This window comes from Artemia franciscana, chromosome 5, assembly GCF_032884065.1.
Source record: "Artemia franciscana chromosome 5, ASM3288406v1, whole genome shotgun sequence".
Lineage (NCBI taxonomy): Eukaryota > Metazoa > Arthropoda > Branchiopoda > Anostraca > Artemiidae > Artemia > Artemia franciscana.
Window position 1 is genome coordinate 15,702,288 of NC_088867.1, and position 26,534 is coordinate 15,728,821.

Sequence of the window (26,534 nt, forward strand, 5' to 3'; positions counted from 1 at the left end):
TTTAAAGTAAATCACAATCTTTCCAAGATTGTGATGACATTTTGGTAATGATGGAAAACTCAGAAAAAATCAAGCTACGAAAAAAGCAACGAAAACAAAACTCAAATATCTAGAACGAAAAAAAAGCCTTCTATAATAAGTATTTTTAGGAATATATGAAAATAAATATTTGAAAAGGCATTTAATAATTGTATTTCTTTCAACTATTGAATTATTGAGTCAAGACTGTGTATCTGTAAAAGATTTCAAATATGTGGAATCGTGTGAATAAATTAAATTATTCAAATCAAAGCCATTTCGTAGCTAGATTTAAAAAGAAAGTACAAGTATTTGTGTTTTGATGTGTTCTTCCCTGGATCTCTCCCTCTATATTTCTAGAAATGCCTGTTCTGGGGTATTTTCATTGAAAAGTGGCTTTTGATATTTTTATTAAAAAAAGAGCGACAAACAAGTTCACAAGCCAAGCTCAAATGAAGTAATAATGTTAAAGGTCACAAAAGGTTTTGTTGGAAAAATAAGCAAAAAGAACTTCCTTTTAATTAAATAAGATTATTTCAGTTTTAGAGTCAATAATTGAGACATCAATGGACTTGTGGCTGTTTAAGACAACCACTCACTTAAGAGCACCCTAAATGAAAAAAACTCTTAGTTTTGAAGCCTTAAAAATTATCTTCCGATCTGTTTTATACTTCTTTTCCGAATTATACTCTTCCCCGATTGTACCACCAGCTAGTTTGCTTCTAATTCCATTTGAAATGTAATAGATCTCTTGGAAGGGAAGGTTTTTTAAGATTATTTATTGCTGGAATATATCTTGAAAATATGAACGTTTTGTAGTTTCATGTTACATTTGTTGTATTTTATGTTCATTTAAACCATATGCCGATGAGTTTTGTTATTTCTAACTTTTTCTTATTTAATTAAATTGTGATTATTTTTTTATTACATTTTTTTGCTTAAAGATCATCGGGAATATAAGTTATGGGTCATCTAGTTGCTTCAAAATAAATCCAGCTTTGTCGCCTGCCTAGCAGAAAAACAACAAGAGCACTACAAACCGAATCCTGACAATTGCCTGCTAGTCCGCTATCCTTTACTGCCTGGGATTGGGAACTGAACCGTTGAATTCTTTGGAATCCGATAGTTTATTTGTGTCTCATCGAAAGAGGTTTTCGGTTCTGTGCATTTGCATTCAAGCTGGATTCAGCTTTCACATGTCTGTGTTAAGAGTTATATATCCGTGTTGAAATACATGCTTAGAATCATGATTTTCGCAAGGATTTCCAATCGGGGGAGGGGGAGGGTATCTGGTAATCGAAAAAAGAGTCTTAACGGTGCAACAATCTTTCTTGGCCATTACATGTCCTTGGGCCAAAAGTCCGAAAGCATGTAAAAAAAATTGCATAGTACCATAGAAGGCTGTAACTTTGAACTAAAATCTTGAAAAATCAAGATTATTTTGTTATATATCTCTTTAAACTTGTATTTGCTCAAAACTGTTTTCGGCATTTGTGGAATACGTCATTTTGCATCGAATGGTAACCGTCTCAAACTGCTGGTTTTCATGTTGTGAAAGTGTTGGATATCTTAAACTGGCCTTTAAAGTTACCTCTGAGTGAGTTCAATTTCGAACACTAAAAATTTTGACTGGTAATTTTGAACACTAGTTGGAGGAGCTTGAATCCCTATGCCATCAAACCTCGTTAGGAAAAAAAAATAGTTATTAGAGAAAAAGCAACATTACCTCTAAGCTAAAAAGAAAAACAAAAGTTAAATTAGTGAAGTGTCAGATGACCCAAGTCATAATCAAATAAAAATATCCCGTGAGTGAGCCATAGGGCTGGAAGATCTCCCTCTACTTTGTCGGAACCGATGGATGCTGAGTTTTCCACTCTGGAGAAATGAAGGATCCATCCTTGTTTTTATGCAGGTATATCACGTTCAATAAGCCGTCAAAAGAAGGAACATTTGCCTCCAACTCCAGAAAATACTTACAAATACCAACCATGAAAAACTTTGCGACCAATGTCCATCTACGCAGGCTTGTGGGTAATTTGAACACATTCTGGCTGCTGCCCTACTTACTGAATAAGAGGGCCAGTGCTCACCGACGCATTAACATCCATTTCAGACTCCCTCTCGCATCCTGATACGTCAGTCATGTCGGACTCCGAACTCGAGTCTTCTGTATCCTCGATGCTTATATCTGTTGCGATGCTAAGACGCTTGCGCGCGATATTCTTCACTTTTCTGATCTTTGGGCTTACAGGACAATAAAACTACTCATGTCATCCACAACCTGTTGTGGAGTTAGTTGCAATGGAAGCTTATATTCTTGGATGACTCTGGAGCTCGATAAGTACTTGGAAAAACCATTCTTTAGATTTACTTTTCTAGATTTAGATTTTCTGATTCTAGATTTTCGGGAGTAGCTTCGGACTGGAGCTGGGGTAATTTATCTTTTTTTTAACGCAGTTTCTTTTGGATTACCGATTTTGAAGTCATCAAGCATTTTCCACCAAACTGTTCTAATTAAAGCAAGAAAAGCAATGTCAAGTCGTTGCAGTATATCTGTTGTATTTGATGGAAGGAATACAAATTAAATGCTGTTTCCTCTGCAGACTTTCAAAACTGGCAAAAAACTGGGAAGACAAATTGTTACCCAGCAAAACTCTCTCCCCTGCTCTTTACTTGAGGCGCAGGAATATCTGTGACATTAAACACGCTTTAAACATTTCGCTCTGAAACCATCCTGACGTAAATGCAACATACTGAACTCCTCTAGGGCCTTCTGTACGCCTAGAGCTATACATGTTTTTGACTGAATAGCACAAAAATGATGAAATTATTTCACTTTTTGCATTTCCACTTCCCACCAGGGATATTGCTCTCTTTGTTTCATTCATTATTCTAGGGGGATATTTGGCAGCTCTTTTCACAAAGCATTTCTATTTCTCGGGGTTGTCTTTTAAATTAGTTTTTATTATAATCGTAAAATTTTGATAAAGACACATTCCAAATAGTCACTGCTAAATTATCGCAGTGCTCTTTCCAAGCTTAAGATGAAACAGAAGCCCTTTTTTAGTAGTTTGCTATTGTTCTCAGTCGAAGCTTTGAACGATGTCGTTCTTGGATGAAATTGATTGTTTGGCCAGTTATATTACAAGACATTTTAATGGCGATGAGTTTCAGTTCAAAGCAATCAACAAGATACCCTAACTTGGCACAGGTAATGACAGACAATGACAAATGACAGACAATGGCTTCTTACTCGTGACCTTAGAGTATTACTTCTAATAGGCTTATTCCCGAGGTATAAATGGTTTTATGTGATTTTTATGATTTTATATGATTTTTGTTTCCGTTTTTAAAGTTCGCAGTTGATTGCTTTTCCCTGTATTTACCCTGTTAAATTAGTTAGATAAACCTTAGCCTGACAAATTAACCTCTTTAGCGGTAAAGCAAAGGCCAGGGACCTATTCTGAAAAATTAAATAAAAACAAAACAAACAAGTTTTTTAACTGAAAGAAAGGAACAACATTCAAACTTAAAACGAACGGAAATTATTACTATATGAGGGGGGGGGGTGTCTCCTTCTCAACACCTTGCTCTTTACATTAAAGTTTTTTTTTGTACTTTCAAAAAGGCTTCTTATTGTTCTAATTAAACGAACATAGTGTTTCAGAAGTTGTTCTTAAAGAATTGGGTGAGGTGTTGAGGAGGAGGCAGTCCCCTTCATATATAATAATTTCTGTTTATTTTAAGTTTTAATGTTGCTCCTTACTTTCAGTGGAAAAAGCTTGTTTTTTTTATTTCATTCTGATTGTTTTTTAAATAATCCCAGGAAATTTGGCCTTACCTCCACGGAGAAATACCCTCATAGTGGATATCTCCTCTAGACAATTCAATCCCGGTGGAAATTTACATAGGACAGTTACCCTTCACAACTCTACGCGTAAAATTGAGACGGTAAAGAGAAAGCAAGAAATTGAAAAATAATTTATGTAGGAATTCTGGCAAATTTCCTCAGTGTATAATTTCCTATGACAAGTTCACCCCTCGGAAACTTCTCTCTCCATTGAAAGTCCCCTCATGAAAAACCCCCGAGCAGAAAATTCGTCTTCTCACCCTAAAATGTATGCATGCTTCCCAATAACAAATACTATGCGTAAACAATGGGCAATTTCTGTACAAAGACCTTTCCCCTGGAGCTATGGGGGGTCATGTTATATCCAAAGGCATAGTTTATTGGGCTTTTCAACTATAATGAGCAAAATGGCTATCTCAAAAATTTTAATCGGACGAATTTTGCGAAAAAAGGGATTGTGGAGGGACGCAGTTGTACTCCAATCTTTTGGGTCACTTAGAAAGGGTTCTTGAACTTCGAATCAGGCTTTTTCAGGATATTATAGCCACCACTGGGTCGATACGATCACTCCTGTGAAAAAATAAACCGTGATATTTCTTCTGATAAAAACTCAAAATTCCACATTCTTGCATTTAGAAGCTTTAAACCTCTATTGTAGGGTTTTCTGATACGCTGAATCTCATGTGTGATTCTATGACCTTTAGAGGGTGTTTTCCTTTTTTTCGAAAACCAAGAAAATTTTCTCAGCTTCGTAAACGTTGATGGGTAAAACTAAACTTAATGAAAGTTATCAACACGAAATCTGATTCTTTTGATATATATATATATATATATATATATATATATATATATATATATATATATATATATATATACATACATACTAGCTGTTGGGGTGGCGCTTCGCGCCACCCCAACACCTAGTTGGTGGGGCACTTCGCGCCCCCCCAAGTCCCCCCGCGCGCGTAAGTCGTTACGCGCCATATTAGTTACGCGCCATTGTAGTTGTGTCCCTGTGTCCCACCTGCGAATAGAGATAGATATAAATATATGTTTTTAACTACGTAAAACATGCGAATATACAACATTCTTCGCTGTCCCATTGTCTGTGCATATAAATAGATTGTCAGGTTTACTGACTCTTGAACATGCAACATATAATTGTCCATGGGAAAAACAATCCGTATTCAGATCTATACCTCATTATTCTAATGATGTGTCCCTGTGTCCCGGTGTCCCGGTCTGTAATTTCTATTCGAACAATCCCTGTGTCCCGGTCGTCATTTATATATCCCGCCTGTGCCCCCGGCGTCCCCGTTGTAGTTGTGTCCCGGTCGTCATTTATATTCCCTGTGTCCCGGTCGTGATTTGTGTCCGGGTGTCCCAGTCTGTAATTTCTCTTTGAGGTTCCCGGTCGTCACTTATATTCCCTCTGTCTCGGTCGTCATTTGTGTCCCAGTCTGTAATTTCTCTTTGAGTGTTTTTTCTTTTTAGTTTTTTTTTTAGTTTTTTACCTTTTTTCTTTTTTCAGTTTTCTTTTTCTTCTTTATTTTTCAGCGTCACTATGAAGTACATATCGACGAACCTTTGTTTGTTTAACTTAAATCTGGTAGGCATTGATGACCTTATCCAAGTCAAAATCCCAAACCCAATCATCATCGCTATCATTTTCAGTTTTGATATGTTTTGATTCTCGTTGTCCAGGTGGATTTTCATCTAACTGCGCGGTTTTGCGTTCTTTCGCCGCAAGCCTGTTTTCTTTCTGTTCTTGTGATTCCCCGGCACGCTTTCTTTTCTTACTTTCTCTATCAGCTGCAAGCCTGTTTTCTTGCTGTTCTTGTGATTCCTCGGAACGCTTTCTTTTCTTACTTTCTCTATCAGCAGCAAGTTTTTTGGCATAAACTCTTTGAGCAGTTTCCTCGGCTGTTGCCATTGTAGGTTCTTCAGTCATTTTACAATTAAACATTTTTCCGTGAACAAATGTCTTTAAATACCGTTAATGACGTCACCGTCATAGCAAAAATGACGACAACTAACTTCATGACGTCAGTCGACACAGAAACATGACGTCACCTGACAGACAGACACACAGACAGACAACTTATTTTTATATATATATAGATATATATATATATATATATATATATATATATATATATATATATATATATATATATATATATATATATATATATATATATATATTGGTATTAACCAAGTGACATATAGCAATCGCAAATTCTGTCGGTCTGTCGGTCCCGGTTTTGCTACTTTAGGCACCTCCAGGTAAGCTAGGACGATAAAATTTGGCAGGCGTATCAGGACCGGACCAGATTAAATTAGAAATAGCCTTGTTCCCGATTTGACCATCTGGGGAGTAGTGGGGGGCCCGTTAATTCGGAAAAAATAGAACAATTGAAGTATTTTTAACTTACGAACGGTTGATCATATCTTAATGAAATTTGATGTTTGGAAGGATATCGTGTCTCAGAGCTGTTATTTTAAATCCCGACCGGATCTAGTGATATTGGGGGGGAGTTGGGAGGGGGAAACCTAAAATCTTGGAAAACACTTAGAGTGGAGGGATCGGGATGAAACTTAGTGGGAAAAATAAGAACAAGTCCTAGATACATGATTGACATAACTGGAATGAATCCGTTCTCTTTGGGGTAGTTAGGGGGGGGGGGGTTAATTCTGAAAAATTAGAAAAAATGCGGTATTTTTAAATTACGAATGGGTGATCGGATCTCAATTAAATTTGATATTTAGAAGGATATCGTTTCTCAGAGCTCTTACTTTAAATCCCGACCGGATCTGGTGACATTGGGGGGGGTTGGGAGGGGGAAACCTAAATCTTGGTAAACACTTAGAGTGGAGTGATCGGGATGAAGCTTGGTGGGAAAATAAGCACAAGTCCTAGATACATGATTGACAACCGGAACGGATCCGCTCTCTTTGGGGTAGTTGGAGGGGGGGGGGGGTCATTTCTGAAAATTAGAAAAAATGAGGTTTTTTAACTTACGAAAGGGCGATTGGATCTCAATGAAATTTGATATTTAGAAGGATATCGTTTCTCAAAGCTCTTATTTTAAATCCCGACCGGATTTGGTGACATTGGGGAAGTTTGGGGTGGGGAACCTAAAATCATGGAAAACGCTTAGATTGGAGGGATCGGGATGAAACTTGGTGGGGAAAATAAGCAGAAGTCTCAGATACGTGATTTACATAATTGAAACGGATCCGCTCTATTGGGGGGGGGGGGGTAAATTCTGGAAATTAGAAAAAATGACGTATTTTTAACTTACGAAGGAGTGATCGGATCTTTATGAAACTTCATATTTAGAAGGACCTCGTAACTCAGATCTCTCATTTTAAATCTCAACCGAATCCAGCGTAATTGAGGGGGGACAGTTGGGGACCGGAAATCTTAGAAAATACTTAAAGCGGTGAGATCAGGATGAAACTGGATGGGAAGAATAAAAACCTGTGTAAGATACGTGACTGACATAACCGGACCGGATCTGCTCTCTTTGGTGGAGTTGGGGGGGGGGGTATTTTTGAAAATTGAGGTATTTGTAACTTACGAAAGGGTGACCAGATCTTAATTTGATATTTAGAAGGATCTTGTGCTTGAAAGCTCTAAGTTTAAGTTCCGACCAGATCCTGTGACATTGGGGCAGCTGGAGGGGGAAACCGGAATTCTTGGAAAACAGGAAAATGGGGGTATTTTTATCTTACGAATAGGTGATCGGATCTTAATGAAATTTGATATTTAGAAGGAATTCATGTCTCAGAGCTCTTATTTTAAATCCTGACCGGCGTTAAGCCTCTTATTTCCATTTTAAATCAACCTATTGACTCATAGAATTTTGTTAGAGCTCATACCATATGATCTCTTGGCTCTTAGCTCTTCTTGCCTCGTCACAAGTGCCATATGAGCTCTTAGCTCTTGTTTAGAGTTTCAATTCTATTGAGCCGGATCGCGCATTATTTACAGTTCGTTACCAAGAACTGTTTGGTAACATTGTAAAATATATCAAATGAAATTACGATGAACCTAAAATAAACGGTCTTAAATTAATTTTCCATACTTTACTCAGGGCAAATCGACTTTTTCTTTTGTATTCAATTTTTTAATTTTAATTTTGTTTTCCATTCCAATCTTCTTTTACTCATAGATATTTATTATCCTGTATCTTTCGTATTGATTGTCAAATGACTTCCACCCCAAGAAGAAATAAAATAAGGTTTGAAGGAATAAGGAAATGGTCCAAAATTTACGGTAGTAAACTTAAGCTAAATTGTTGGACTTGATTTATACCCTCCTGTTGTTCAACAGAGTCAAAAGAGTTTCCAAAAAGTTTCAAAGCGAATCTCAATTCAATACAAAGTCTAATAATTGTCCAGCACAGAACATTGAAATCCGAATTAAAAAAGAAAAGGATAACTGGGAAATACCAAATACCCATGGGAAACATTGAACACTGCTGTCAATTTAATCTATGGAACAAGAAAATGATTTCACCTGAAAACTTAACCATTTGGCTTCTCAGCTATAGAAACGCACATTAAAAGTCCCAGTTTTATTAAGTTCTAAGTAGAAAAATGTAACTTGCTTTTAGCAATTTTTAACAATTTTGGGCTGCTTAAAATCTCTTGCAAATAAAAAACTAAGAAATCGTCTGATCCTGATTGCAAGAATTACCGACTAATTCAGATCATCTGAATCAGATGTAATATATGAATAATCTAGTAATAAGTTCGATTGAGTAGTTCCCCTGTTGTCCGAAAGAGACAACTCATTTTCCCTCGAAGATGGGCAAAAAACAAATTTTTCAATCAGGTAGAAACTTTCGAGTTTGTTTACTGGGCAAAGGGGACCTCAAATTGTATTTCAGAGAGGGATGGTGTTAGGAGGCAAAAATTTACAAACAATATTTTAGGATAATATTGGTTTGAGACTTGTGTTTTAGACCAAGGAGCCTGAATTAATTAAACCATAAAAACTAAAAAAAACTTGTTGGCCAAAAGAACGCGCCAGAGGGGTCAGGAACTGGGGGTTTTGTGCGGCTTGAACTTAAATCCACAAAGTTTCTGGTGCAAGAGCACTTGGTGCATAGAAAAAAAAACCAGTAAGAGTCGATCTCTTCGCCCAAGAAAATGACCAAAAATGGGTATGACGATCCATCTGATTGGTTTTTGGCTAAGAGGCCCCAACACACAAAAAACAGCATATTTTTGTCCCTAAACAGCGCATGAAAAAAGCCCAAAGAGTTTTTTCTATACTGCTTGAAACTTATTGTATTAACCCGGTTATGCTACGTAAACCTAAGGATGATAAATTTCCAGTGTTGGCACGGCTCCCCACTCTCCTTACAAAAATGAACCAAAATTAAGTTTTATGATTGGCTTGATAGGAATAATTGTATTTTGGATATTTTCTTTTCTCTGCTCAAACCAAAAAAGTAAAGCATTTTTAATACCAATCGCTGTTCTTCTGTCTTCTATCGGTTTGGAAATATCATCTTTCACTGGCTAGACTGTGTTAAAATGATTGCAATGGAGCAAAGATTGAAATTAATTTTCGATGAAAAAAAGGAACTTTGATTTACGAACACAAGAATGGACCAAACATCTTTTCTCTAGTTGCTTTCAATAATTGTATTTTTAGAGTTTCTTCAAGTTGAAATTAAGTTTAAGCCCCCGTACTTGACGCTAAAGTTTATCGGTATTTTAAAAAAAATTCGAATTCAAATTAGCTCTTGATTGGCAGGGTTAGGTCCCAGTTCTTAGTTTTTTCTCCATCTTGCAAATAGGTTAATAATATATTTGGTGCTGACGAAAATATTTTTTTCTAGTTCCAATTAACCTTGTGGTCAAGGCCATATCCAGGGGGAAGGTAGGGTGTTTGACCTCATCCCCGTGAAATGTTTGCCTGTCTTGTAAAAGCGTAGCTAAATGGATATAAACACATTTTTCCGATTTTTTAAGTTTTTTTGGTGCGTGCAAACCCCCCCCCCCTCTCCAAGAAAAATCCTTGTGTAAAATACCCCCGAAAAAAAACTAGATATGGCTCTGCATGGGACATATCATTTTGACCAAATGCTAACTTAAAAGGCCTGAACAAGTTAGACTGATAGAAGGGACCAGAACTCCCACTCTTTAACTTTTCCACTTTTATTTAAGAAAAGTGGAAAAGGTAACAAATTTAGGTAGATAACATAGAAAACAAAGTTAGAAAAAACTCCCAAATAGACACAGAAAATTCTAATTAACGCAATTCGTTTGTATTACAGAATATAATAAGAATATAAAAGAATAGAATATAAAAGATTGACGAGTTTTCACGCGAGATAACAAGTCATTGATATTACTAGGTTCTTAGAAACCCATTCTAGGCAATCAATATGTTGATTCTGGACGCTAGCCAACTGATGCTGAGCGTTAATATTCGACTATGACAGTGTTATTTTTTGGATTTTGTGCAAATCGTGAGTATTGGCGGATGACTCGCTTTGTGGTTGTTATGCATTTGGTTTTAATTCCGAGAGGTTTTTTACTTTTATTGCATTTTAATCAACTTAACGTTTTGGTTTTTTTTTTATTCTTTTTTCACATTGGTTTTCTGCGTTCGTTTTGTTGATTTTTTTTCTTCCGCATTTTTCGTGTACATATTTTTTATATATACAATCTGTTCATTCTGAAAAAGAGAGGTGGTTGTCCTGTTGAAATATTTGCTTTGTGTGTTTTTTCAGTTTTCTTGTTTGGCATTAAAAAAAAACATTTTTTATTATTTTTTTCGTTATAAGATAAAGATACAAAAAGACACACAAATAGACAGAAAAAACATACACTGGTACATAGACAGAGAGACAGACACACAAAAAGACACATAGAAACACAGACAGAAAAACAACACATAGACACACAGACACAGGGAAAAAAAGACAAACAGACAGACACCCAAATAAACACAGAAACAGAGAAAAAAGACACAAAGACATACTAAGAGGCATATAAAAATACAAACAGACAGGCAGAGAAAAGAAACGTAGACATATCTTCAGATGGAAAAAAGACATAGACACGCGAACTGACGGACAAAACGACGCAAAGAAACACAGACAAACAGACAGAAAAAGACACATAGACACACGGGTAGCTATACAAAAAGAAACATACAGACACACAGACAGACGGGCAAGAAGACATATAGACACACAGACAGACAAACAAAAAGACACGCAGAGAGACAGAAAAGATACACATAGGTAGACGGACAGACAAGCAAAAAGAGTGTCCGTGCGTCTAAATGTCTTTTTTCGCTCTGAAAAAATACAATATCTCTCCGAAGTGTTTTTTATCGGGTGTCTTTTTTCTCTTTGTGTGTTTCTTTGTGTTTTTTGTCCGTCTCTCCGTGTGTCTGTGTCCTAGGGGACAAATTTATGTTTTGCACCACGAAATGGCAGAAAACCCCACCTTGCTGTGACACTCCTTTTCCCAAACAATGAAGTTATAACTCGCCTGAACAGGGTGTTTCATCATGGTTATTCCAAATATGTAATTTTAACTTATATTTCACACCATTTTCAAAGGGTTTAAAACAAGGCCGTATCAAGGAGAGAGAAGGGGTGGGGTGTTGAGCCCCTCCGCAAAAGTCCAGCTCGCAAAAACGTAACAAAAGTGAATATGAACAGATTTTTGATGTATTTTCTTAAGATTTTTTATTTCAAAATTCCCTGATACAAATTTTGGATGCACCCTTGGGCTTAAGGCTATTTCGCAAAATTCACATATATTTCTTTTAGCAAAGATCTTTTACTAATAATATTAATCAAAACAATGGCTACCATCCCTGGATTAGCGTCCAACAGCAATTTTTTCCGACTAAACAATTTTTTTTTAAACACGCTTTAAAAATTTGGTTACTTTGCTTCGTGTTTGTTTGTTGCTAGGTGGCAAATGTCGCCACAATTGCAAAATAGTTAACCTTGCGCTTTTCTTTGTTTTAGGAAAAAAAAGTTAGATTCTTTACTTTTGTAGATATCAGCTTGAGACATCTTCTTCGAGTTCTAGTAGATGTTGGAATACACAGTACAATTTTTATCTAGGTCCTAATTTTTTTCGGGGTTGCTTCTTACTTCTCCCTAATTTTTTTTTTTTTTTTTTTTTTTTGGCTAGTATCTAGTATATGTAAGTACCGGATCCGGGCGGCTTCGCCACCAGGCCCCGGTATTTAGCATGTGTCAGGCGTCTATACATGGATTCTCATCGTCACTTGTCTTCTAACCGCAGAAAATTTGAAACAATTTGATGTCTGTTCATATTGTAGTTTTTTTTTAAAGATATTTGATTTTTAAAGCAAGTCCGATTTCTAACAATGATATCTACTATGCTTCAAACTTTTGGTTTTTTAAGGTTTTCGAATTTTTGTAATCCCTTTATGAAATATGAATAATATTTTTGCAATTACTAGCTGCTGGGACCCGGCACTTGGCAAGCGGTATGCTTCTATATATAGATTTTCATTGTCGCTTGCCTTCTAACCGCTGACAATTTGCTGTCTTTTCATACTTTGGTCTTTTCAAACATATTTGATTATTAAAGTAAGTCTGATTTCTAAACAACGATATCTATTAAGGTTCAAACTTTTAGTTTTCTTTTTTAAGGTTTTTGAATTGTTGTAATCCCTTGTTAAAATATATAGCCTACAAATATTTTTGCAACTACCATTTTTTGGCTCTGCGCAAATTAATATCTTTTCATACTGAATCTTTTCAAAGACATTTGATTATTAAAGCATGTCCAATTTCTAACAACGGTTTATACTAAGCTTCAAACTTTTGGTTTTCTTTTTTAAGGTTTTTGAATTGTTGTAATCCCTTTTTAAAAAAATAGACAAACATTTTTGTAATTACCAGTTTTTGTTCTTTTGGCAATTTATTGTCTATTCATACTACAGACTGTTCAAACATATTTGATTGTTGAAGCTAGTCTGATATTTAACAACGATATGTACTAAGCTTCAATCTTTTGGTTTTCTTTTTTAAAGCCTTTGAACTGTTCTAATCCATTGTCAAAATAGAGAATCATCATTTGTAATAATGGCAATTTTTTTATTTTTTTGGGCCTTCCTACTTACATTATGAAACTGGCAACGTTCAAAAAGTTTTCTTTTTTAAGGTTTTTGGATTGTTGTAATCCCTTGTTAAAATACACAAACATGTTTGCAATTACAATTTTTTGATGTTTATGCAATTCAATGTTTTTTTCACAATGTATTCTTTTCAAAAATATAAGAAGCTAGTCCGAATTCTAACAACGATATGTAATAAGCTCGAAACTTTTGGTTTTCTTTTTTAATGTTTTAAAATCTTGTAATCCCTTGTCAAAATATCAAATCATCGCTTGTAATAATGGTTTTGGGCCTTCCTACTTACATTATATAACTGGTTACGTTTAAACCTGTAAGTTTAATCACATGGCGAGTGGATTTTATCTAAAAAAAGATTACTTTTAAAATTTTCAGGTATTTTTCTATTTTGAATTAAAACGTTAAAGTTATTGCTCAGGCAACTTAAATATTTTTGCAGTTAACACAATAACTCTAGCAATTCTAAACTGAACTTAAAAATGTTTTCAACGTTTTTTTCATTTCTTAAAAAGACATTGAATATACTTACAAGAAAATAAATTCGGTAATAATATTTTTCTAACAACGATTTCTACTAAGCTTCAAACTTTTGGTTTCCTGTTTTAAAGTTTTTGAACCGTTGTGATCCTTTGTTAAAATACATCGAATTATTTTTGCAATTAACGGTTTTTTGCTGTTTTCACCATTTAATGTCTTCTCATAAAAGATATTTAATTATTACTCCAAGTCCGATTTCTAACAATTATCTCTACTAAGCTTCATAATTTTTGTTTTGTCGTATTCCATTGTCAAAATATATGCAAATATTTTTGCAATTACCAGTTTTGTCCTTTTTGAGCAATTTAATATAAATTTCTCCATGCAAGAAAATCTTCAATTTTTCCACAAAAGTGTGACAACGTCAATGCAATACTGATGTCTATAAAAATTTAATCACTCACGTAATTATTTTCTAAAATTTAGGCTCTTAACGAATTTTCACACTTCTGACCTATCTAGATCGGTTTTTAGGCCAGAATATCCCAGGATGCCAATTTTCCAGAAAAAATACGAGTCTATTTCGCGAAAAAATGAATATATAAATAAATACATACATGCACAATCATTTCTGACTTATAAAGATAGCATAGGTAAATTAAAATTTTTATCTGTTTTACATATTTGGAGCCAGCATTAAATGCGATTTTTTTGCACCTGTATATATTGTACTTGGGCTTCGGTTTTTTTTTTAGCTTCAGTTTTTTCTCTTTTCGCCCAAATAAGAATTACCTTAAAATATTACCTTAGAATAATTTTCAATTAAACTGCTCCATGCATACTATTGACGAGGGCCGCTTTTTGCGTGCCCTCGTGCATTAGCATAAACGGCTTGATTTTTTTGATTTTTTAGGGAAAAACGTGGATTTATGTGTTTGTATTGTAGAATGGAGCTTCGAATTTACGCTCTTGGGGTCTCAAATATGTGGAATTTCATCCTGTTATTTTTTTTTTTAATAAATCGCACTCCTTTTTACGGATGTCTCAGATATTTTGTGCAAACTAAGGGTTTGCCCACTATCAGAAATCATGAAAACCAGGTGGCACGTACCAAGCGTGGCGGAACTGTAGCCCGCATTTTTTGGGCAGGGAGGGTTTGCCGAGCGTTTTGGGCAGTGCGCCGAGCGTGGTAGACCTGTGTGGCACAAATTATGTTCCCAGTTGTATACCAGAAGGAGGAGGAAGGAAATCCCTCTATATACATACTATTTTGTCTTTAGGTTTTCCACATCATCTTGTAGTTTTCTATTTTACTTAACATAATAGCTCCTTGCTTAGTTGATCTCTATCACCAACTCTTTGATTATCATGGTAGCCAAAAAAAGACACGTGACTTCATTCCATGTAAAAAATTGAATTGCTTATTGCTCAAGTTAGGGGACTAGAGCCCTCATAAATGGGTTTTCCGCCATGTTGATACCGATGCTGCAGTCCTCATTTCGATCCGGTAGTATTTTGCAGGGTTTCAGGCAATTTTCCAAAATTTCCACAAATTTATTGTCGCAATAAACTTTTACAAGATTAATCGAAATAATAGTTACCATTCCTAAATCAGCTTCAAATTGTAATTGAAGAAAAAGTTGTAAAAAAATGCGTTTTTAAATGTTTGGTTACTATGGGCTAGGGTTCGATTTTTCCTAGGTTGCACCAATGGGGATGAATATTTTTCAAAGAATGGATAATTAGCCACAAGTATTTTTGACAAATAAGATTATTGGCTCCTTAAACTAATTTTCTCACAATAAAAACCAAAAAGGGTGCCCTAATAACGCATTATAATCCCTAACAAAACTACTTCCATGCTCATATCTCTAACTGAAGTTTTTGGCTTTTGTCTTGAGATAAATTTTGATAGCAAACTGATTATTTAGCATAAAATAACTCTTTTTGGGTATCATGACATCTTATTTGCATGAATCGGAATCTACGCATAAATGTAAAATGAACTTAGCTAAGAGATTTCACGGAATGATAATATTCACTTTTTGTTTCATTCTAGGATTTCCCTCAATATATTAAGTTAGCTTGATATTATATAAAGACATGGATTCGACCAAATTATCACAGTAACGGGACATACAGCATTATGTTGGGTTTATTTGCTTTCAGTATCATGGTATTCGCAGTTGTTGCAGTGCCAGCGAAGTCAGGAGGCGTGGTATGCGAAAAAAGCAAATTTCCCTATTTTGTAGCTGATTCTACACAATGTGACCGTTTTTACAAATGTGAAGATTTGAAATCAACTGAAATGCTTTGTGAAGATGGTATGGTCTTTGTCGAAGAGCTGCAAAAATGTGATCTGCCATTCCACGTTGATTGTACCAGCAGGCCCAATCTCCAGCCACCAAAAGGTAAAATTATAAATTTGTATTATTAAGCAGTCGATTGGAAACCTTTACATCAATTTTATGAACTGAAAATGAAATGAACAGAGCCGGAATAACAGAGGAAAATCAAAATTATATTTTTCTAGAGCAGGCCCAAGCCAGATCAGTTATTATTCTTTTATTATTTTCATTTATTATCTTTTTTATTTTCAGTTATTATCTTTTTTATTTTCTATTATTATCTTTTTCATTTTCAATTATTATCTTTTTTATTACTTTATTATCTTTTTTATTTTCAATTATTATCTTTTTTATTACTTTATTATCTTTTATATTTTCAATTACTATCTTTTTAATTACTAGGAAGTCACTAGATCCGAAAATTCAATTTTTTAATTGATTACTCCTAAGGCTGTTCTAAAAAAGATTAATCGGTCAAAAAGAGCTTTTAGCATTCCCTATGTTTGTAAAATAATTGTAATATCTCAAGAAAATAATCATTTATCCTTGGTAATTTTAAAAATTCGTATTTGTAGCAATTAGACATTTAAAAGCAAGTTTTTCCCCTATGAAATAAGGAGTAGTGTTGCCACGTGAAACAAAGAAAAGCTAACCTGAATGAGACATAGGATACCGCCTCTTATATGTGCTGAATCTAGAAATTTTTGTTTATTGAAAACTTGAGAAAAAGAATCAACAAAAACAATCAATGTGTAATTAAAGATGATAGCGTAACTATTACCTCCTCTGAGCCCATATGAACTGAAATTAAACTACCTATTGATAGTAACAGATATAGAGCAGTCTGCATCTCAAAATCAGGTAGCTAAGTACATTTATCCTCCGAAGATCCGTAGAAAACATCGTTAATTTCAAATTTTTTTTTAAGGACAGTTTTACTTCTTATCAACCTTTCTAAAATAAAATATGCATATAAAGATTGTGTTCTGGAATAAAGTGTAACTAATTGCAGGTGTAATCCAACTAATCGATGGAGGGTGGGGGGCTCTAATATCATCATTTGTGAACGGACCAGAATAGGCTCGTCAGATATTAACCAAAATTGTTTGAAAATTTCTTAAATTCCCCCTCCTATGAAATTTTTGCCTGATTCTTAAAAACGTAACAAAAATGGACACAACAATTTTTATGTGCGTTTTTTTTAGTTTTTTTTGTGTGTAAACCCTACGAAAAATTCTTTTGTTAAACCACCCCCCGGAAAACATCCTGGATGCAGCCCTGTTTAAGCCTCTGATATAATAGGTAGAAAGCATTGCCTGAGTTGCTTTCCAAAGAGGGTATCAGTAGGGTAACTTATGTTTAATCACACGTTGGTCCTTCTAATCCCCCCTCCCTCAGAACAGCTTAACAGATGATTTTTAGCAAGTAGCACACCTCCTCCTTAGTTTGAATAGTTTTGGTCGTTTTTTTGTTCAACTCTTTGGATTCATGCGAAAACGATTTGTTTTCTAATTCAACTAGCTGTCTTGTGTAATCGGCATATCTAACTAACATTTTTCGAGTAATTAAGAAATAATTGAAACATTTCATAGAGAACCTGTCATTGCTTTGAGTTGAGCGAAAATCCTCCCGCTGACTAGGAGGATAAATTTAACCGTCCAACTATGACAATACACCGACGAATTTAACGCTACAGAAATATTTTCTATATAATTTTGCCACTCATAGTAGCACTGTTGAGATCAATAGTAAATAGACAATACTGAAAAAAATGATAGAAAATAATTCTAGGGCTATAATGAGAGAAACTTTGAGATGGCTAGACACGTTCTGGAGATGAAAGATTGCCAGAGATTGTCTTTTCCGGCCTACCGTTTAGGGTGAAACGAAAAAGAGGTTGTCCTCGGTTGTGGTGATAGGAGGTTGTCGGGAAAAATTTAAGGGAAATTTCAACTTCCTGATAGGAGTTAAATAGGTAGGCTTTGAATAGATCAGGATGGAGGTAGAGCGTTCGTAGCTGTGGTGGTCTCTGGCGGCTTGTTGCTGCGGTTAGTGGTTAGTACTAATAGTAGTACTTTGAAAGAAAAACAATGTTAGTTGAAATAAATCATAATAAAGGAATGAAGATCTTAGGCTTAATTGTATATTTCGTTCATTTTATGTTCATTTGTGCTCATAGTTCAGTTGTGCTTGCCAGACATCCGTTCTGGGATTTAATGCTACTGGTATTTCTACCATAAACTATACCAAGACTGAGTATAATCATCACTACATTTGAAATTTGGAAATACTGAACTTCAACCTTCTTTTTATTTTCTATGGTACATGCGTACCATAAATAACACAATTATGCGGCTTACCATGGCTGCTTAGCATGGTAAGTAAATGATTTTAGCGTAAAGAGCGAGGTTTGAGGAGGGGGAATCCCCTTCATATACATAATAATTTCTGTTCCTTTCAAGTTCTAATGTTGCTCTTTATTTTCGCTCGAAAAATTTGTTTTCTTTTTATTTAATTTCTGATCGTTTTGAAATAATGCTAGAAAATCTTGTTGCACCCCCATGGAAAAATACCCCTCCCCACAGAAAATATCCCCTACACAATTCAATCCCAGTGAAAATTTATCCTGGACAATTACCCTTAACAACTCCACGCCTAACACTGAGACGGAAAAGAGAAAGGAAGACATATAAAAAGAATCTCTTATAAGAATTCTGGCAAAATCCCAAAGTGCATAATTTCCCCTGACAAGTTCATCCCCTAGAAACTTCCCTCCCCATGGAAAATTCTTCCGTGGAAAACCCCCCAGCAGAAAATTCGCCCTCCCCCCGCCCAAAAATATATACATATTTCCCAATAATAATTATTATGCTTAAATAATGGACAAATTTATAACTTAAAGACCTTCCCCTTGGGGCTGTGGGGGGGGGGTCATGCTATATCTCAATGCTTAATTGTAGGGGCTTTCAACCGTGATTAAATAAAAAAAAACTAGTTTTTTTTAACTGAAAGTAAGGAGCGACATTAAAACTTAAAACGAACAGAAATTACTCCGTATATGAAATGGGCTGTCCCCTCCGCAGTCCCACGCTCTTTACGCTAAAGTTTGACTCTTTGCCACAATTCTACTATTTAAAAAAATTAAAAACTTTAGCGTAAAGAGCGTGGGACTGCGGAGGGGACAACCCATTTCATATACGGAGTAATTTCTGTTCGTTTTAAGTTTTAATGTCGCTCCTTACTTTCAGTTAAAAAAAACTAGTTTTTTTTTATTTAATTTCTGAACGTTTTTGAATTAATGTATGTTTGATTTTGGCTCTCCGCACATAAATTATTGAAATGAAATTAGTATATTAATTTTTTTTTTTTGCTAAATGGCTTTCTCTTAGTTTTGATCAGACGATTTTGAGAAATAAGGGGTGGGGAAGGAGGCCTATTTGCCCTCCAATTTTTCGGTTACTTAAAAAGGCTACTAGAACTTTTAATATTCAACGAACGTTTTTATTAGTAAAAAATATACGTAACTTAAGAATTAACTTACGTAACAAACTTTTATATTTTTATATTTTTATTATGTGTACGAGGGGGTTTGTACCCTCGTTAATACCTCGCTCTTTACACTAAATCGTAAGTTTTGTCCCAGTTCTTTAAGAATGACCCCTGAATCAAAAAGGCCGTAGAATAAATAGTTGAAATCACTAAAAATATTTTTGCATAAAGAGCGAGGTATTTATCTCCTCCTAAATACCTCGCTCTTTATGCTAAAGTATTTTTAGAACCCCTCATATGCGTAATAATCTCTGTTCGTTTTAAATTTCAATGCTATTCCTTACTTTCATTTGAAAAAACGTTTTCATGTTTATTTTTTCATTGTTTTTTTATAGTAATGCTAGAAAATCCTGCGCCCTTTTCATTGAATTTTTCTTCCCCCATGACATATTCCTCAAAGGAAAGATCCTCCCACAAAGCCCTCTCCCATCAACCCCACCCCCCAAACCAAAAAATCCCCATGAAAACGTCTGTACACTTCCCAATAACCAATACTATATGTAAACATTGGTCAAAGTTTGTAACTTGCAGCCCCTCCCTCAGGGATTGTGGGGGAGTAAGTCATTCCCAAACATAGTTATAATGGTTTTCGACTATGCTGAACAAAATGGCTATCTTAAAATTTTAATCTGTTGACTTTTGGAAAAAATGAGCATGGGAGGGGGCCTATTTGCCCTCCGATTTTTTTGGTCACTTAAAAAGGACACTAGAACTTTTCATTTTCGTTAGAATGAGCCCTCTCGCGACATTCTAGGACCACTTGGTCGATAAGATGACCCCTGGGGAAAAAACAAAAACAAACAAACAAATAAACACGCACCCGTGATTTGTCTTCTGGCAAGAAATACAAAATTCCACATTTTTTAGATAGGAGCTTGAAATTTTTGCTATAGAGTTCTCTGATATACCGAATGCGATAGTGTGATTTTCGTTAAGATTGTATGACTTTTAGGGGATGTTTCCCCCTTTTTTCCAAAATAGGACAAATTTTCTCAGGCTCGTAACTTTTGATGACAAAGACTAAATTAATTGAAACTTATATATTTAGAATCAGCGTAAAAATTCAATTCTTTTGATGTATCTTTTAGCATCAAAATTCCGTTTTTTAGAATTTCGTTTACTATTGAGCCGGGTCGCCCCTTACTACAGTTCCTTACCACGAACTGTTTGAAAAGAAAATAATTCGGTATTTCGGGGCTTCTGACATTATTACTCCTTTGCGGAAGTTAGGCTCAAAATTGAAAAAGGACTATATTTTTTCTCTGGGCCCCTTCCACCTCTTAGTTCGTTTATTTTCCCGTTAGTTTTCACCTGTTTTCGCTTTATAGTTGTGTTATCTCTTAGCAGTTCTTTCGTTAGTTGAGTTATGGTTGTGGTATATATGTTTTATCGCTCGTATAGTTGTGTTATTTTCAAATTATACTCCATAATAGAGAGGCTCCGAACACCCAGCATTGTATGTTAAGCTCTTAATTTGACGTTTTTTTCTAACGTGACCACATTCGTCCTGCGCCCTTTTCATTGAATTTTTTCCCCCATGGCATATTTCTCCAAGGAAAGATCCTCCCACATAGCCCCCTCCCTCAACCCTACCCCCAAAACCAAAAAAAAAACCCTGAAAACGTCTGTACACTTCCCAATAACCATTATTATATGTAAACACTGGTTGAAGTTTGTAACTTGCAACCCCTCCCCCAGGGACTGTGGGGGAGTAAGTCATCCCCAAAATCATAGTTATTATGATTTTCGACTATGCTAAACAAAATGGCTATCTCAAAATTTTGATCCGTTGACTTTGGGAAAAAATGAGCGTGGGAGGGGGCCTAGATGCCCTCCAATTTTTTTGGTCACTTAAAAAGGGCACAAGAACTTTTTATTTCCGTTAGAATGAGCCCTCTTGCGACATTCTAGGACCACTTGGTCGATACGATGACCCCTGGGAAAAAAAAAAACAAACAAAAAAAAAACAAACAAATAAACACGCACCCGTGATTTGTCTTCTGGCAAAAAATACAAAATTCCACATTTTTGTAGATAGAAGCTTGAAACTTTTACAGTAGGGTTCTCTGATACGCTGAATCTGATGATGTCATTTTCGTTAAGATCCTACGACTTTTAGGGGGTGTTTCCCCCTATTTTCCTAAATAAGGCAAATTTTCTCAGGCTCGTAACTTTTGATGGCTAAGACTAAACTTGATGAAACTTATATATTTAAAATCAGCATTAAAATGCGATTCTTTTGATGTAGCTATTGATATCAAAGTTCAATTTTTTAGAGTTTTGGTTCCTATTGAGTCGGATCGCTCCTTACTACAGTTCGTTACCACGAACTGTTTGATGAAGGAAATCTCTATCTCAAATTTTGATCGGACGATTTTGGGAAAAAAGGGTGGAGGATGCGACCTAGTTGTCCTTCAGTCTTTTTGTTCTTACAACATCCTACGACCAATGATTCGATTCGATTATCCCTGGAAAAAACTGGATACGATAAATCTGAAGATTCTGTGACTTTTTGGGGGTGTTTTCCCCTTTTTTTGAAACCCAGGCAAATTTTTTCAGGCCGGCAGCCTTTAATGGTTACGACGAAACTTAATGAAACTTAAATATTTGAAATCAGTTTAACAAGCCGATTCTTTTGATGTATCTATCGGTTTCGAAATTTGATTTTTCTGAGTTTTGGTTACTATTGAGCAGGGTCGCTCCTTACTTATTGTTCGTTAACACGAACTGTTTGAAATTACAAATTACCATACTTGTTAGTTAAGTGGTGATGGTAGTTACTATGGTGACCGAAATTTTCTGTAAAAAATTGGAACAGATCCATAAATTGCAACAGAATTTTCGTTAATCACCTACGGAAATTTTGAATGTCCTTAATCTCCTGTGTACATGGGCGGATGTAGAGCAATATTTTGATGGGGGCAATGTAACAAGGGTGCCAATGAGCAAAATCTTTGGGGGGGGGGGGGGTTCAGTGTGATAAAGGTACCAAATTGACCAAATTTATTCTAAAAGAGTGAATAAAAAAAAGGAAAGATGGCGCAGAAAAATCCTGCGTCCCCCGGTCCCCCATGGATCCGCTGGAGTCTGTGCACATGGAATCAAGTCAGGGAGACGCTGAAGGTGCATCAAAAATACATTACTAGGAAAAAACATTTTGGAGTTTTGATTAATCTAGTTCATCATCTTCAGTGACGGGAGGTTAGCACACCCAAATCTCATGTATGATTCTATATCTCCACTTCTTTTAGGTTTTGGCAATTGTTCAAGGCTCAATGGACTATTTCCAGTGAATAGCAGGTGTGATCAGCATTTTTGGTGCAGAGACGGCCAAGAAATTCTTATCGAATGTGCCCCCGGTCTTGTTTATGATGTCAAACAGGGTGTTTGCGAATTTCCTGATATTGCTTTGCGTCCTGGATGTTTACCGGAACAGTTTCTTGGTATAATTTTTCGATATTTTTTTTTCCCAACGCTATAAAATTAACAAACATTTAAAAGAAGAAACAAAACATCCTTCCAATTTTCTACGACCACTGTGCCGATACAATTGCTTTTAATTTTCCTTAAATTATTGACTCCGGAATACGATTTTGGCCCTCCTAGTCTTGTAATGGTTAGTTTTCAAAAGTAAATATATTACCGTTCTTTCTATAATTTCTAATACTTTCCGACATAATTTGCCGTTATGTTAGAAATGGTGCGTTGGAAATGTTTCTACCTCATTTTACACAAACAACAGTAATAGCCTAATTTCGAAAAAATGAATGGGCCTATCTTTCAGGGCCCCTATCTGTTGTCATTTATAACTTCAGTGAAATAAAAATATTGGAAAATGGTAATACTTTTAATGCTTAGACGCCATAAACTTCAACTGGTAAACCCTGTGAAACTTAACTCAATTATAGTAATTTAAAGAAGGATTATGTCACGTTTTTATAAAGTTGGATCTGCAGCCCGGTCTCACATCATCCTCTATCGTTTGTTCAATCGATTTTCTTTTATATTATTTGGTTCCAAAGATTTTTTTTGTTCTTTTTTCATTAATTTTCTTCCTTTTTCCTTTTTTTCGAATTTTGTATTTGTTTTGTAATCATACAAATTCTTTCATCACACACACAGTTTTAGTTACATAAGAGTTAATATGCCATTTACTAGTTAATTATACAAATTGTTAAGAGTGGGATGTTTGGTATTTAAGTATTTGTCTATAAAAAAAACCTTCCTTGTACTAGCAACCGATTTCTAATTATCAATTGTTTTATATTTTTCACAAACAGGTAACACTTCCAAAAAGTAAAAACAAAAAGGATTTTCTAGTAGAGCCACCTTTAAGAAATTTAAGAATTTCTCCGGCTTTTATATTCGTAACTCTTTTTTCCATCGTTTTTGAAAACAAAAAATGTAAGGAAATCTTCAATTGATTATTTACTAATTAGTTACCCGTTCTTCTTACCAGTTTTTTTTTATCCAGGATTGAGATGTGATCACAGTAAAGGTAATATACAGTGGCGAAAAGTCCTATACTCCCCTTTGAATATTTTCAACTTAGATCTAAAACCACCCAAGATTCATGACCTCGCCTTCGTGTACGCTCAATGACAAATATTTCTGATGGTAAACCAAGCAGCAACTGAGACTATGGCTCTGACGCATATACTCATAGTCTAATTACGCGCTATGAAATATGTGTCATATTTGGAAAAAGATTTCGCTACTGGTATATACTTATACTGTGGATTGGATGTGAATAAACAATTCAAGTCGATTTGGGAAGATTATTGGTAATGTATAACAGTTTTCAGGTTTCTTAAGCAATGCTATCATTTTAATGTCAATGGTGAAAACAACAGTGACAATGATATTGGTAAAATAAACTATGACAAAACCGTTGCATTGAATTCTTTTAAAAGTTTATTTTGACACGTTTCCTAGTTTTTAAAACTGTGGTATCTAAATTACTCTAATTTTTAGAGCATATTTAAACTAAAGAAACTATTTCGGACACTCGGAGAGATATGACAATTTTATGACAACAGTAACAATGACATTTTAAAAATAAACTATGACAATCATTTGCATTGAATTCCTTTAAAAGTTTATTTTGACATGTTTCCTATTTGTTAAAACTTTCTACCCCACTCGCTGGATACGGCGTTGACCCCAGGAATTTAAATAGAAACAAAAAGCTGACAGTGGATACCACACTTTTGAACGCCTTCGAAAGGCCTAAGTTACAAATAAAGAGACCCACCGGAAGAATTATAAAGGAGGAAATAAATTACTCTAATTTCTAAATCATATTTAAACTAAAGAAACTTTTTGTAACATTCGGAGGAATATATGACAATTTTATGATAAAAATGACAAATTCTAACCTTATCCTCTTTCGATCTTCTTAAAGGGAATTTTTGCGGATGATTTCTAAGCATCTAAAAAAGCTTTGAAAATGATGCGTATTCCATTTCTTTAAGGTCAGCTCAGTCGGGCATTTTACCTATCGTCTTTAAACTATCCTAACCACAGTGTTTTAATTTCTGAAGAAAATTTAAATTAAAGTAGACTTTTTTTTAAGGCTTTACCTGTCCAAAAATAACTGGAGAAAAAATGTTGAAATTTGGTGATCATGAGCGTCTTGCCAAGCCTTCGGATTGCCGCTACTTCTACAAATGCATGAGCAACGGATTGCCGAGACTTGGAGGTTGTGAGCTTGGCAAAGTCTTTAATCATGAGACTGGATTTTGTGATCTTCCAAAGAATGTCAAAGGATGTGAACATTATTATGATAAGGGCAGTAGCTGAACGGCTTTTCTGTTCTGAGATTTAGAATAACCTTTATTTTTATATCTTTTTTTTTTTAATATTAAAACTTACATTATTAATTGAAAATTGTTGTTCAATAGCTATTTCTCTAAAGTTAGAGATTTATCCCTATTAAGAAAATGAAAGTAGGATGGGTAGGAAAAACAGTTCGCATTCAGCAGTCAATGGATAAACTTGTCTGACTTTTTTTGCCCGGATACAACTGTTGCTATGCCATGTTGTAGACTTATGTGAATAATAGCGTGATAATTGCTTATATTAATTGTTACAATATAATCTTGGATACAAAGAAGTGAGTTCTGCGTTCGAGCTAGTTCCTGAGGAATCCTGATGTGGGTGTTAGCCGTGCCCTTTTAAGGGTTTATGCAAATTGCACGCTGTAAACTAGCGTGGGTAAAAAATAAGTTTTTGCAAAGGTTTTTTCATTCGTACTCCGATGTAATTCTAGTGAATTTTCGGGTAATAAAAGTACTTACTTACTTACATATTACTTTGATAAAATCAGGATGGGAAAGAAAGCCAGACCCAAACGCAACCGGACAGAAGCTGAGTTATCGGATCCAGTTATGAATTCTACTAGTAATTCGGATACGAGTGTTAATGCGGACTGCCAGAAAACGAATGCAGAGAGAAAAGGTAGAAAACTACCTTTTTGCAAAGGTAGGGGACATATTATTTTGATAAAATCAGGATGGGAAAGAAAGCCAGACCCAAACGCAACCGGACAGAAGCTGATTTATTGGATCCAGTTATGAATTCTACTAGTAATTCGGATACGAGTGTTAATGCGGACTGCCAGAAAACGAATGCAGAGAGAAAAGGTAGAAAACTACCTTTTTGCAAAGGTAGGTGACATATTATTTTGATTAAATCAGGATGGGAAAGAAAGCCAGACCCAAAAGCAACCGGACAGAAGCTGAGTTATCGGATCCTGTTATGAATTCTACTAGTCATTCGGATACGAGTGTTAATGCGGACTGCCAGAAAACGAATGCAGAGAATATCATTAAAATTTTAGAAATGGTCCAATCTATAAATGTGAACATGGAAACCCTAAAGCAGAGTGTACTTGAAATTCAGAACGATTTGGGTACAGTTAAAAGTCGTGTTATGGTGCTAGAAAATAAAAGTAATGCAACAGACAATGAAATTGCAACAGTGAAATCGGAATTTCTAGCTCTGCAAAGTATTGTAAAAGCCCAGTCACAGCTGATTAAGAAATACAACGAGGAAATGAATGTGGTTGTGTCCCAGTCTCTTGTTAACGAAAATCAGGACAAGTTGCATAATTTGCTGTTTTGGGGCCTTAATGATG

General features: G+C 35.1%; 1 protein-coding gene across 1 annotated transcript; it reads left to right on the forward strand.

Annotated features, from left to right (window-relative positions):
- Nucleotides 1–15,644: 15,644 nt before the first annotated feature.
- LOC136026768 (protein obstructor-E-like) lies at nt 15,645–25,372 on the forward strand. The gene is made up of 3 exons (XM_065703474.1): nt 15,645–15,910; nt 22,648–22,839; nt 24,972–25,372. Exons 1-3 carry the CDS (start codon nt 15,646–15,648, stop codon nt 25,196–25,198), a joined length of 684 nt encoding a protein of 227 aa, XP_065559546.1. The 5' UTR covers nt 15,645; the 3' UTR covers nt 25,199–25,372.
- Nucleotides 25,373–26,534: the final 1,162 nt, after the last annotated feature.

What these genes read in the sequence shown, in the direction of transcription:
- LOC136026768 (XM_065703474.1), top strand. Translation starts at nt 15,646, where the DNA reads ATGTTGGGTTTATTTGCTTTCAGTATCATGGTATTCGCAGTTGTTGCA. An exon ending in CAATCTCCAGCCACCAAAAG is followed by an intron (nt 15,911 to 22,647) that starts GTAAAATTATAA and finishes CACTTCTTTTAG; the next exon opens with GTTTTGGCAATTGTTCAAGG. An exon ending in TTTACCGGAACAGTTTCTTG is followed by an intron (nt 22,840 to 24,971) that starts GTATAATTTTTC and finishes CTTTTTTTTAAG; the next exon opens with GCTTTACCTGTCCAAAAATA.